At 44.3% G+C, this 14,463-nt stretch overlaps 1 protein-coding gene across 1 annotated transcript in view; it reads left to right on the top strand.

Annotated features, from left to right (window-relative positions):
- Positions 1 to 14,463, top strand: part of syn2b (synapsin IIb) — a 154,473-nt gene that overhangs the window by 130,485 nt on the left and 9,525 nt on the right. Inside the window, exon 9 of the mRNA XM_056272879.1 lies at positions 7,394 to 7,496. Within this exon, the coding sequence (XP_056128854.1) occupies positions 7,394 to 7,496 (103 nt within the window). The remainder of the gene's footprint in view (positions 1 to 7,393; positions 7,497 to 14,463) is intronic.

Here is a 14,463-nt window from a genome sequence, read left to right as displayed (position 1 = left end):
GAACAGACACACCCATCTTCTTCTTCTTTATATAGACTACTTGGACAGCTAAAACACCTGGAGCCTAGAGCTCCCTCTAGGTAAGTAATACCATAAAGTCTCAGGAAAGTACAGCCTCTCCCCCCCTTCTCTGGTCTGCAGCCAACACTTAACATCTTAACCCCAAAGGTTAGGGCCTATAGTAGTCAGGTGTGCGTCTCTCTCTCTCTCTTGCTCGCTCGCTTTCTCTCTGGTAGAGCACCTCAGGGGTGGTGTTTCCTGTAATACAGGTGGGGACTCACTCTCCAGCTTAGGTGGGCCACTCTCAGAATCATCCACAGGGGTTGTTGGAGAGTCATAGACACTGAGCTCAGGGGACTGCACTTGTTCGGGCTCCAGAGAGGATGGGATTTCATGTCTGGGAGTTCCAGGTCAAAGGTGGACCTAGGCCTCCGGGACATCAGCATCTCTGCTGGGAACAAGCCTGTGGTAGAGTGAGGGGTGATTCAGTAACTAAACAGGAAACTCGACACTTTTGTTTTCAAGCTCTCCCTTCCTTCTTGCATCTTCTTCAACCCCTCTTTGAAGGTCTGAACCACTCGTTCAGTCAATCCATTGGACGAAGGATGAAAAAGAACTGAAGTGACATGTCTAATTCCAGTTTTACTCATGAAATCAGCAAACTCACCACTTGTAAAGCAAGTAGCATGATCACTCACTAACATCTGGGGTAGACTATCGACACTGAAATTTTGTCTGAGTTTTTCAATGGTTCCATGACTGATTGCTGTATCTACTGGATATACAGTGCGTCTGGAAAGTGTTCACACCCCTTCACTTTCCCCTCATTTTGTTATGTTACAGCCTTATCCCAAAATGGATTAAATTCCTTTTTTTTCTCATCAATCTACACACAATACCCCATAATGACAAAGTGAAAAGGGTTTTGTAGAAATTTTTGCAAATTTATTAAAAATAAAAAACTGAAATATTGCATGTACATAAGTATTCACACCCTTCGCTATGACACTCAAAATTGAGCTCAGGTTCATCCTGTTTCCACTGATCATCCTTGAGATGTTTCTACATCTTGATTGGAGTCCACCTGGAGTAAATTCAATGGATTGGACATGATTTGTAAAGGCACACACCTGTCTATATAAGGTCCCACTGCTGACAGTGCATGTCAGAGCAGAAACCAAGCCATGAAGTCAAAGGAATTGTCTGTGGACCGCCGAGACAGGATTGTATCGAGGCACAGATCTGGGGAAGGGTACGAAAAAAATTCTACAGCTTTGAAGGTCCGGAAGAGCACAGTGGTCTCCATCATTCGTAAATGGAAGAAATTTGGATCTACCAGGACTCTTCCTAGAGCTGGCCGCCCAGTCAAACTGACCAGTGACCAAGAACCCGATGGTCACTCTGACAGAGCTCCAGCATTCCTCTGTGGAGATGGGAGAACCTTCAAGAAGGAGAACCATCTCTGCAGCACTCCACCAATCAGGCCTTTATGGTAGAGTTGCCAGACGGAAGCTTCTGCTCAGTAAAAGGCACATGACAGCCCGCTTGGAGTTTGCCAGAAAGCACCTAAAGGACTCTCAGACCATGAGAAACAAGATTCTCTGGTCTGATGAAACCAAGATTGAACTCTTTGGCCTGAATGCCAAACATCACGTCTGGAGGAAACCAGGCACCTCTCATTACCTTGCTAATACCATCCCTACAGTGAAGCATGGTGGTGGCAGCATCATGCTGTGGGGATGTTCTTCAGCGGCAGGAACTGGGAGACTAGTCAGGATCGAGGGAAAGATGAATGGAGCAAAGAACAGAGAGATCCTTGATGAAAACCTGCTCCAGAGAGCTCGGGACCTCAGACTGGGGCGAAGGTTTACCTTTCAACACGACAACGACCCTAAGCACACAGCCAAGACAACGAAGGAGTGGCTTCGGGACAAGTCCGTGAATGTCCTTGAGTGGCCCAGCCAGAGCCCAGACTTGAACCCCATTGAACATCTCTGGAAAGACCTGAAAATAGCTGTGCAGCGACGCTCCCCATCTAACCTTACAGAGCTCGAGAGGATCCGCAGAGAAGGATGGGAGAAATACCCCAAATATAGGTGTGCCAAGCTTGTAGCTTCATACCCAAGAAGACTTGAGGCTGTAATCGCTGCCAAGGGTGCCTCAACCAAGTACTGAGTAAAGGGTGTGAATACTTATGTACATGCAATATTTCAGTTTTTTATTTGTAATAAATTTGCAAAAATTTCTACAAAACCTTTTTCACTTTGTCATTATTGGGTATTGTGTGTAGATTGATGAGGAAAAAAAGGAATTTAATCCATTTTGGAATAAGGCTGTAACATAACAAAATGTGGGGAAAGTGAAGGGGTGTGAATACTTTCCGGATGCACTGTACCTCCATCCATTTAGAATGGGAATCAACCAACATGAGGAACATCTTGCCTAAGAGTGGACCTGCATAATCCACATGAAGTCAAGTTCATGGCTTCTCTGGCCATTCCCAGGGATGCAATGGTGCTGTAGATGATGAGATGAGACTTGCTGTTTTGTTGACAGACATCACACACTGGTTTACTTCAGTCTCTACATCTTGATCCATCTGTGGCCACCAAAGATATGACCTTGCTAGGCCCTTCATCCTAGACATTCCTGGATGGGCCAGATGCAGCAACTTTAGCATAATTTTTCTTCCTTGTTGGGGGATAACTACTCAAGCACCCCACAGAACACATCCATCATGAACACTTAGCTCTAAGTATCAGGTAAAGTAAGGCATGAATTGAGGCTGTACTGTAGAAAGCCATCCTTGTAGTATATATTCTCTGCTTCCGGTGTAGGAAGATGGCTGCGCAAATTCATGTTTGCAGCGGCTTCACCCAGTACCGGTGTGGCAAGATGGCGCGAACTTACGTTTATGGCGGCCTCATCCAGTACCGTCAATTCAGTGTCTTTGTCCACATCTATGTCTGCGTTTGTGTCATAATTTGATGTCTGAGAGAGCTGGTGCTGGTTCGGCAGGGGGAGCGTGGTCTGCCGCGTCCTGTGGGCCTAGGGACCACGGCCCTGCCTGGAGCTGCACCTGAAGGACACAGGAGCGGGGCAGGCTAAGCTAACTGCTAACCCATGCAGTCTGGCAGTTCCGATAACAGCGGGGGCGGTCTGGCGGCAGTCTCACCTAGCATTGACTGTGTTTTTAGTGACGTCATGTGGAGTGTGGGGAGATGTGTCGAAGGTATCTGACTGAGAGAGCTGGCATTGGCTCAAATAGGGGAGCCTGGTCGACTGCATCCGGTGGGCCCAGGAACCACGGCCCTGCCTGGAGCTGTGCTCAAGGAGGAAACACCAAGGGCGGTCTGACAGGACACAGAAGCGGAGCAGGCTAAGCTAATTGCCAGCCCATGCAGACTGGCAGTTCCGACAGTCATCCTGGTGTTCATTCTCTTGGACAGTGATTTTTTTTTTGTTGATATGTTGGATATATGTGTTCTTGGAGTTTGGATGTGTTTTTGTCTTTGCGTTGCACAGCTGTGGGCTGGGAAAAACAACATTTCATTTCATTTCATGTGCGCAGGTGCAAGGAATGAAATGACAAATAAATGTTCCTGATTCCTGATATGCTCATGCACGTGTAACTGTCACATCTTTTGCTGTCCAATGTTTCACTTGTTCCGTAGTCACTAGTGCATCATCCATCACATCCAGCATCAGAACCTGATCATCCTTGCCTTCTGCAGGGAGGGACTCAGGCAAGGGGAGCCTCCTGAGGGCATCTGCATTGGCATGCTGCTTTCTGGGCCTGTTTACAGTGCTATACTCATAAGCACTGAGCCATACAGCCCAATGCTGTACACGTGGTGAGACCATCTGAGGTACAGTTTTAGTCTCATCGAACAATGAGATCAGGGGCTTGTGATCAGTTACTGTAGTAAAGTTCCTGCCACAGATGTATTTGAGAAATCTCTTTATTCCAAATATCACAGACAAACCTTCCTTGTCTAGCTGTGAATACTTCTTCTCTGCAGGTGACAAGGTTCGAGATACAAAACCCAATTGGTTTTTCTGTTCCATCTTCCATTTTGTGGGACAGTACGGCTCCTATGCCGTATGGTGAGGCCTCGCAGGATAATATTAGATCCTTATCTCCAGAGTAGTGCACTAAAACATCTGCTGACTTCAGTAAGTCTTTAGACTTCCTGAAGGCTTTGTCTCGACAGTCACCCCATCTCCAGAGTACATCCTTCCTCAACAGGTAATGTAAGGGGGCCAGCAATGTGGAGAGGTTGGAAAGGAAGTGATTGTAATAATTCAACAAGCCCAAGTAAGCCTTAAGCAGTGTAACATTAGCTGGGGCTGGAGCAGCAACAACAGCTTTTACCTTGGCTTCCACAGTGTGCTCCCTTAGCATCCATTTTATATCCCAGGTACTGAACCTCATCAGGACAATGTGCATTTGCTTCTCTTTAGTCCGGTGAAGTCAAGTCAATTTTATTTGTATAGGCCAATGTCAAAAATTATAAATTTGCCTCAAGGGGCTTTACAGCAACACATCCTGTCCTTACATCGTCGCATCGGATAAGGAACAACACGCTAAAAAAAATATATTTTAACAGGGAGAAAAAATAGGAAGAAACCTCAGGGAGAGCAACAGAGCGGGGGATCTCTCTCCCGAGATGGACAATGTGCAATGGATGTTGTGTTTACACAATTTATACAATACAACATTGAAAGAGGATAACACAATTATAATGGAATTATAAAATTGTGAAGAATATGATGAGGAAAATGCCTCGTAATGCTGAGTATGGAGCGGCCCTCAAGGAAGGCGTGGATCCAAACAGGACCCCTGGCCAACGGCCCCAACCTCAAGGTTGTGTTCACATCAGGACAGATTCTGAATGAATACAGAGAAATGGTGGGAGTAAATTGTAAGAGTAAGTTGTAAGGCCAAAGAGGAGGTTTATGGATGTGGTGAGGGAGGACATGCAGGTGGCTGGTGTGACAGAGGAAGCTGCAGAGGACAGGAAGAGATGGAAACAGATGATCCACTGTGGCGACCCCTAACGGGAGAAGCCAAAAGTAATAGTGGATAATGAGGATGATGCCAAGCAGTGTCCAGACACCACCAGAAAAGTCCAGGACCCGAGCCACGCAACTGCATCACCATGTTAAAAAAGAAAAAAATTAGTCACACATCTTAGTGAGAGAAGGATATGGTAACTTTGAAACAGGATAACTAAATTATATGGATTGATAAGATGTATAAAAAGTAGTTGTACATTTTTGGGACTCCCGCACCACAAGCAACTACGTTAACCAGTCGACTGAAGGATCTGACCCGTTAGCCGAGGGCTGGCGAGTCTATTCATCCATGGTTGTTACACTACCCCCTCCTTCGGGAAGCGCGTCCTCGCGCTTCAGCATATCAACTCCTTCATGCCTCTGGGCGCACGCGCTTCCAATGGCCTCATGGTCTTGCCATCCCACTTCTGACACCAATGTCATTTTATATAAAATTTACATAATTTTATATAAAATTAAGTCTGAGACCAGCAACTCCAGCCTGGTCAAAACCTCATCCAGCTTCCTGAGGTGCATCTCTCTGGTTGCCCCGGTAGCCAGGATATCATCCAGATAAACTGCGACTTGGCGTATCCCCTGGAGAACCCCCTTCATGGTTCTCTGGAAGATTGCAGGGTCTGAGGATACTCCAAAGGGAAGCCTGTTGTATGTGAGCATTCCTCTGTGTGTGTTCACAATAATATACTTAGACGTCTTTATGCATGCTCAATAAACCAGGTAAGAAAACCAAAGAAAGTTGAATCAGTTCATCTGGACACAACTTTTATTGACCAATACGTTTCATCACTCAACTAAATGACCTCTTCAGTCTCAACTAACTTTAGGTATCCCCACCCCTTATAAACCCTTATCAGCCCCTGAAACTAGAGCAACAGATTCAGCGGGCTTTCTTATGTGGAAGTCAGACTTAAATCTCTGGATGATTTCACCTGGTTTGAGGTTAAAGTGCTTTTCAATAAAGTTACCAACTGTGCAAAGGTTTTATCTCCAGGCTTTATTGGATTTAGGAGGTTTCCCATCAAACTGTAGGTTTGTGCACCTGCCACACTGAGCAACGTGGATTTCTTCTTATCTTCATCCTCAGTGTCCCTTGCAGTAAAGAAATGTTCCATAATGTCACAGTGCTCCCCCATGCTTGCACTTTGAATCAAATGGTGGCAGCGTTCCAGTGGTTGCCATCTCACCTGCATGTGTCTTCCCCCCTTCACTAAGTCTTTTGTCCTGCTGGAGTTTCCAACAATCAATCAATCCATCAGTGCACGTTGGCCAGGTTGCTGATTCTCCAGTATAACACAGTGTATCCAAGAAAACATCAGCGAGGACTCAGGACTCCAGAAGTAGCTTTTCTTTAGCTTCACTTGTCTTTGGCAGCTTCAACAAACAAAATGAGAGAGAACAGACACACCCATCTTCTTCTTCTATATATAGTCTACCTGGACAGGTAAAACACCTAGAGCCTAGAGCGCCCTCTAGGTAAGTAATACTGTAAAGTCTCAGGATAGCACAATGGTAATGTATGTCACTCAGCATCCTTAGACCCTCGAATTGGATGAGAAAAACTCCACAAGAAAACACAGGGGAAAAAAGAAATAGGAAAGACCTCAGAAAGAACATCAGAGGAGTATCCCTCTCCCAGTACAGACAGGACAGATAGAGGTATTGTACAAACTGGACAGAGTAGACAAGAAGAGATTTATAAATAAAATATTCAAGGAAGTCACTAAATTAGTACGTTAAGTACAATGAAACAATGCCAAATGCATTTATTGAGATGTTGGGCATCCTTCCCATATGCCGTCACACAGCATCATGTTGTAGGTAGTCACAAAGGTACTCAGATGTGCCATCAGACCTCCAGCATAAGATGAAGAGCATAGAATGACTCATATTTGAGATTTAATTTGCATTCATGCAGAGCAAAACCTTAACCACAAGCTGCTGACTGAGAAAACCATTCATCATTCAATCCTGATGGCAATAGCAAGTAGGAATCATGGAATTTATTTATAAACCCCTGACTTCTCCCAGTTACAATCACAAATTGTTGAGTCATCTAAAAAGTAATCTCAACTATGTTTACAAAGTGTTACTGTTAAGATAAGTTACCGTCTTAATTTTCTATCAGGGGGACATAATCAGTGTGAAATGTCTTAAAATGAAAAGTAGTGTTGATATGCATTAGTATAAATGGAGGTTTATCTCAGAAATAAAAAATGGCTGAACATCTCCTAGTTGGAGCAGCCAGATGTCATCTGATTGTTTTTCATCTTCTGAGGTGACTGGTCTCTGTTTTATGTCTCCTGACCTGAACCAGATACAAACTGTGGGTGGACACCTGCTCTGAGATCTTTGGAGGTCTGGAGGTCTGCGCTGTTAAAGCCATCTGTGGCAAGGATGGAAATGACTACATCACTGAGGTGAGAGAGATGATGGATGGATGGATGCAATTAATTTGGTATTTATGCATGCTATTAGAAATACAAGAACATTTTGTATATATTAAATACAATTAAATGGATAGACTGACAGACACATATAGATCAATAGATAGACAGACAGACAGACAGACAGACAGATAGATAGATAGATAGATAGATAGATAGATAGATAACATTTTAGCATTTTTTTTTAGATTTTCTTTGCTGTTTCGGTATATTTTAAATCCATTTATGATATACAGTATTGTACTGTACATGTACCCCATGATACATGTCTAAAACAACCAGCGGGAAGACAGGAAAAAAAATGTTAACAAGGAATTTTTTTTGCTCCAAAGACAATTACTTCAGTTTTATCTTTGTTTAAAGGAAGAACATTCTGAGACATCCAATCATTGATTTGTTCAATGCACTTACTCAGTGCTTCTATGGGATTATAGTCCCCTTGTGATATGGGTATATAAATCTGCGTGTCATCTGCATAGTTATGGTAACATATTTTGTTGTTTTCCATAATCAGAGAGTACTGCTGGCGTCGTCTGTGGCTGCCGCTTCTCCCTCTCATAGCCCCCCTTCCCATCCACCCCTGTATGTCTGTGTTATGTTCATCTGTCATCTTGTTTCACTCCATTTATTGTAAAGCAACTTTGAGTACTAGAAAAGCGCTATATAAGATTGATTTATTGTTATTATAATCACAACTAGCGGGAGCATAAGCAACCCCAGAACGGAGCCTTGGAGAACTCCACAGGTCATTTTTGTATGCTCAGATTTTTAATTATCTATAGACACAAAGTAGTCCCTGCCCTTTAAGTAGGCTTCAAACCAATTTAGTGCTGTGCCAGAAGGTCCCACCCAGTTTTCCAATCGGTCTAGTAATATGTTGTAGTTGACTGTGTCAAATGCAACACTGAAATCCAATAATACCAGGACTGAGATTCTGTCGCTATCTGTGTTTAAGCGGAAGTCATTAAAGACCTTATCAAGAGTAGTCTCAGTGCTGTAGTGTGGTCGAAATCCTGACTGGAAGACATCAAAATAGTTATTTAGTGCCAAAAAGTTGTTGAGCTGCTGGAAAACAGCTTTTTCCAATGATTTTACTCAGAAACGTGAGGTTTGATATGGGCCTATAACTGTTCATTAGTGAAGTGTCTAGATTGTTCTTTTTTTACATGTGGCTTGATGACTGCAGTTTTCAGGGCCTGTGGGAAGAGACCTGAGAGAAGAGATGTGTTGACAATTTGTAGAAGATCTGAGGATATGCAGTTAGAAGCATTTTTGAAAAAGCCTGTTGGCAGAACATCAAGGCAGCAGGAGGAGGATTTCAGATGTTGTATAATGTCCCCCCAGTTTTTATGGTTGATGGGATCAAATTGTGACATGGTATTTGAATTGATTTTAGGTGGACTTAGGGATAACACTTACCCTGTAACTAGTATGGAGGCACTGGCTGCCTGTCTAACTTTCTGAATTTTGTCATTAAAGAAGGAGGCAAATTCATTGCAGGGCTTGTAGATAGAAATTCAGAGGCAACTGCCACTGGGGGGGGGTTTGTTAGCCTGTCGACAGTAGAAAACAAGGCACGTACATTATTATTGTTTTTGGCAATGATATTTGAAGACCGCCTTGCATTCCTCAGTTCCAAATTATAAATGTGCAGTCTCTCTTTATAGATTTCATAATAAACAGTAAAATTTGTTTTTCAGCACCTTCGTTCAGCTTTACAACACTTTTTCTGTTCTGACCAGTGCGGCACATCTCCATGGAGATCTTTTCTTACCAGAGACCACCTACACCTGAGCGGTTGTAATAGTATTGAGAACATCTGTAATTTTAGAATTAAAATGATCTACAATCTCATTGACTGAGACCTGAGAGAGGACGGGTGTGGAAAAGAAAGCCCGAATAAATATTTCACTGGTGCTTTTAGTGATGTGTCATTTTGTGATCACCTCTGTTTGAGTATTTGTGCACACGGAGATAGTACTCTCAAAGAAAACACAGGAAAGGAATGATCAGAGAGGGCAACACCAGTCACCACAACCTTAGAAATGTTCAGACCCTTGGAGATAAGTGAGTCCAGAGTGTGGCCTTTGTTGGGTGTGGGCTCCGTCACATGCTGAGTCAGTCCAGGTATCAAGAACGCAACACAGTTGTGTAGTTCCTGTGTCCTGGGGGTTGTCAGCATGGATGTTTAAATCACCAGCAGTAACTACACTGTCGCATTCAATACAGGTTATAAACAGCAGCTCAGTTAAGTCATCACAAAAGTTTGCATTGTATTCAGGTGGCCTCTAGATATTTAGAAATATAACTCAAGGAGAGAAATTCAACTGAGGAGCCACATATTCAAAAGAAGCAACATTTCCATTGGATATCTTCTTGCATTGGAGCAAATCATTAAACAAAATGGCAACTCCACCTCCTTCCCTGGTAAGGACCCAGCCCTGACATATGGTACACGCTCTACCGGATGAGCCACCGGGGCACCCCTGGTGTAGTTTTGTTTGTCATCTGGCAGGAAGTCCAAAATGGACAAACAGTAGAAAACAGCTGGTCCTTGGGTGGAAAGCTGATGTGGTTTCCACAATGATAACACTGATGCCTGGACACCCATTCACGTGGTCAAAAAAATTTCCATCCATGATCCAAACCGCTTATCCTTACCCAGGGTCGTGGGGATGCTGGAGCCTATCCCAATTTCCACTTCCAAAAAAACCCAAAATATTTCTGACATCTGTTGGAGTCACGGTGATGAGGGAGTCAGTGGTGACATCCCTGTGGTTGTCTAGCACACCAATTATTTTTATAGTTTCTCCAGAAACAGACAGACAGTGTTCATTACCACTTTTCATTCCGCTGAGTAATGTTTTATGTTTACCTCTATGTCTGTGTGCCTGCTCCCTGACTTTCACAGTAACATTCACGCTTTTTGTCTGATTTGTTTTGTTTTGTTTTTTTTGTTTGTTTTTTTTTTTACAGTTTTAATTCTATTTTCTTATTTCATCCAATGTTGGTCTTGTTGTCACTTTTATGAGGTGCTGAGAACCCATATTTGAATATTAATAATGGTTTACACATACGTACGCAGTTGATTGATGAGTAGGACATGTCACGTCAGATTCATTTGTATTGCTTTAAATGACAGTTTGATCCTAGAGGGCTTCACAACCACAACTACATTCTGTACAGTGTACCACAGCTCCAGTTCAGATGAGCAAAAACTCCACACAAACCCTTATCAGGGAAAATAAATCATTTCATTTACAAGATTTATACTGAAACATACTGCTGTGTGTGTGTGTGTGTGTGTGTGTGTGTGTGTGTGTGTGTGTGTGTGTGTGTGTGTGTGTGTGTTTCACACGGTGATGTGATGCATCTAGTGCAGTAGTTAGAGGGAAGATGCGTGCTTGCTTACCACCTGCTTTTCTAACCTCTTGCTTACAGCTTGCTACCGCTGGCTAGCCCTTGTGATGAACAAGGAAGCAGCCTAGTACGTAAGCTTTCCCTCGCCAGTACATAGCCTCTTCTTTGCCAAGACCCATGCCAGGCCTCCTCGTGGTCACACATGGTAACTGGGCACCTCGCGGCCTCAGGCAAACCTGGTAGGGGATCTCAGAGCTGCAGTGGTCCCCAGAGGCTGTTTATGGCCAACAACTGCCTTGCTGCCTTGTGGGAAGTCTATTGAGACAAAGGCTAAGGGAGCACACCGAGAGAAAAGTAACATGTTTGGCGGCACACATTAGGCGGTTCTTCAACAGTCTGGAGTTTCCGGCAGCCTCCTGCAGTCATGATGGGTGACTGGTCGTCCTGGGTATAAGCCTTTGCCTCCAAGACCAACCTGTCATGGCAAAGACAGTGCTACCGAGGACTGTGCACCCCCAGTGGTACTCTAAAAACCTCCTTGCATATTATACGTATCGTACAATATGAGGGGGGCTAGGTGTCACAGGCTTTGCACTCTCAATGTTTGCATCCTACCTGACGGGTCACTCCTACTAGGTGACATGGAGGGGATCTGTGTCGGAGCCTCGCAGACTGACTACAGGCATTCCATAAGGTTCAGTTCTGGGTCCTCTCCTTTTCTCCCTGTACACGACATCCCTGGTTTCTGTTATTCACTCACATGACTTCTCTTACCATTGTTATACCGATGACACCCAGCTGATCTTGTCCTTTCCTCCCTCTAACCCCTGACCACTTCGCTCTGCTGCCTTGGGACGCCTGGTTGCCCCGTCGCTCAGAGGCCCCTGCTGCCGATCGACCCGGTCACCCGCTCTGTTCTGTCCTGGCCCCACAGTGGTGGAATGAACTCCTCGCTGATGTCAGGACAGCGGAGTCGCTGCTTATCTTTCGGTGCAGGTTGAAAACTCACCTCTTCAAGAACTACTACCCTGTTACTTGTTCTTAGCACTTATTGTATTCACTCAATTAAGAAAAAAAAATCTTTCTTGTGCTTTTACTTTAGCACTGGTTTTGCTCTTAGATGCTTGTTTACAGAGAAGATGCACTTATGCCCTCTGATGACTAGTAGTTCTCCTGATTTCCTACATTAACTGCACTTATTGTAAGTCGCTTTGGATAAAAGCGTCGGCTAAATTACTATAATGTAAAGTAATATCATATTGTACGTATACGTAGGTAGGCCTGCCTGGTGGCATTGGGGTGTCTGGTGATGGGTGCAGGGTAGAATTGGCCTGGGAGCGCCCAGCCAGAGCCCTGCACATCAGTGGCATGGGGTATATGGTCGCTAGCAGATGGGATTGAGTGGCAGCTGCTTTCGGCAGAACCCCGTGTGACTGAGTAGCCCTGTTTAGGGACAACACTGCTCACCCCAATTGGGGAGCGGCCTAGAAAAAGTGGCCTAAAAATTGTTCTCTCAACCAACCTCCTGTGTAGGTTACTGCGCCTACCGGGAATTCCATCCTGCAGTAAAAACAAGAAAATGATCCCAGTCAAATTGGTAACATGGAATGTTAGGACTCTCCTTGATAATGATGGCAACAGACCACATTGAAGGACCACGCCGATTGCTGAGGAACTGAGACGCTACAACGTGGACATTGCTGCTCAGTGAATCCAGGCTGCTGGGTGAAGGCTCCCTGAGAGAGGAAGGAGGAGGGCACACCTTTCTCTGGAGAGGCTATCCCCTTTGCAGACAACATCAGCATGATTTTGGGCTGGCAATCAAGAACAGTGTTCTACCCAGCCTCACTGAAACACCCACCGGACTAAGTGAGAGGCTAATTACCCCCCCCCCATATCCCCCTAGCAAAGGTACACTATGCCACTCTGTTAAGTGCATATGCGCCAACACTACCATCTGACAATGGTGTGAAGGACAGCTTCTACCAGCAACTAAATGAGACCCTCCATCGTATCCCAAAAAAAGGACAAGATCCTTCTTCTGGTAGACTTTAATGCTAGGGTAGGAAATAACAATATTACATGGAGTGGAGTACTGGGTATGCATGGGGTTGGTCAGGTTATTGCAAATGGTCTGAGGCTACTAACACTTTTTGCAGAGCATGACCTCACCATTACAAACACACTGTTTCAGCAGAAGACCAAATACGAAACATCCTGGATGCACCCACGATCTAAACACTGGCACCTGATTGATTATATCATAACAAGCAGAGGAGAACCCTCTGGATCGTCAAGGCATTCAGTGAATACCCAAGAAAAAATATTGAAAAATGTCTGTACTCCTAATAAATATTTTTTAATTATTTTTGTTCACTTAAATAATAGTAATAATTTCTAGATCATCATTATAAACTTGGACTAATATGTCTTGGCAAACAGTGGATTAATATAATGAAATGGGAAATGGACCAATCACAATTTTTCTTCCAGTGGTATCTGGGTGAATAAGCGGCTCCCCCATGCCAGGACCTTCAGTAGCTGTAACCGAATGCCTGTGTAAATCAAGTCAATGTGGGCATGAATTTGGGGGAGGGGGTCTAGAAAAGGTGCCCTAAACATAGTCTGCCTCATAGCTCCTGTCTGGACCACTGTATCCAGAGGGATCACCACCATGCAGTCAGAAACAGAAACTCATATGTTTTGGAGCCTGGAAGATACAAACCCTCATTGACAATCAATCAATCGAATACCAGCAGAAGTACTGACATAACCATGCCGTGCTACTTAGAATATGGGAAAAGAGGAAATCCCTGTGCAACTTAGGGATACACTCATTGTCCCTATCTTTAAGAAAGGGGACAAAGCTGAGTACAGAGACTACTATGGCATTTCCTTGTTTCCACCACAAGGAAAGCTTTGGCTTGGAGTCTTGGCCAGCAGACTCCTCCCAATATCAGAGGAAATTCTTCCAGAATCTCAGAGAGGTTTATGTCATAACAGAGGCACAATGGACATGAGTTTTACTGCTCGCCAACTCCAAGAAAAAGCCCCGGAACAGAATCAACCATTGTACATGGCCTTTATAGACTTAACCAAAACTTTTGAGTTTGTAAACCACCAGGTCCTCTGGCTAGTTCTGTCAAAAATAGGCTGCCCTGACAAATATATCAGAGTACTACGGCTACCATATGACAATATGTCAGAGTACTCAGCAGTTATCGAGATGAGATAGAGTCCTTCAAGGTCCACACAGGAGTTAAACAAGGCTGTGTCATTGCCTCAACCCTGTTCTCTATTTTCATTGCCACCATCTTCCACCTCATGGGTCCCAATCAGCTTCAGGGAGTCCAAATCATGTACAGGACTGATGGGAATCTTCTGAACATTACAGATTCAAGGCTAAAAGTAAAACCACCACCACACCCATCATTGAGCTGCAGTACGCTGATGACAATGCTTCAGTGTCCCTCGCTGGCATAAATATAGGTGGTGCAGCTGGTGCAGTGGCACCAGGGCCCGTCGCTAGCGGGGGCCCGTCAATATTTCTGCATGCATTGTCCTAGTCCAATCTTACGTG

This window comes from Lampris incognitus, chromosome 2 (assembly GCF_029633865.1).
Source record: "Lampris incognitus isolate fLamInc1 chromosome 2, fLamInc1.hap2, whole genome shotgun sequence".
NCBI classification, from domain to species: domain Eukaryota; kingdom Metazoa; phylum Chordata; class Actinopteri; order Lampriformes; family Lampridae; genus Lampris; species Lampris incognitus.
The sequence above is the reverse complement of the archived record's forward strand: the minus strand, read 5'-3'. Positions and strand labels throughout refer to the sequence as shown.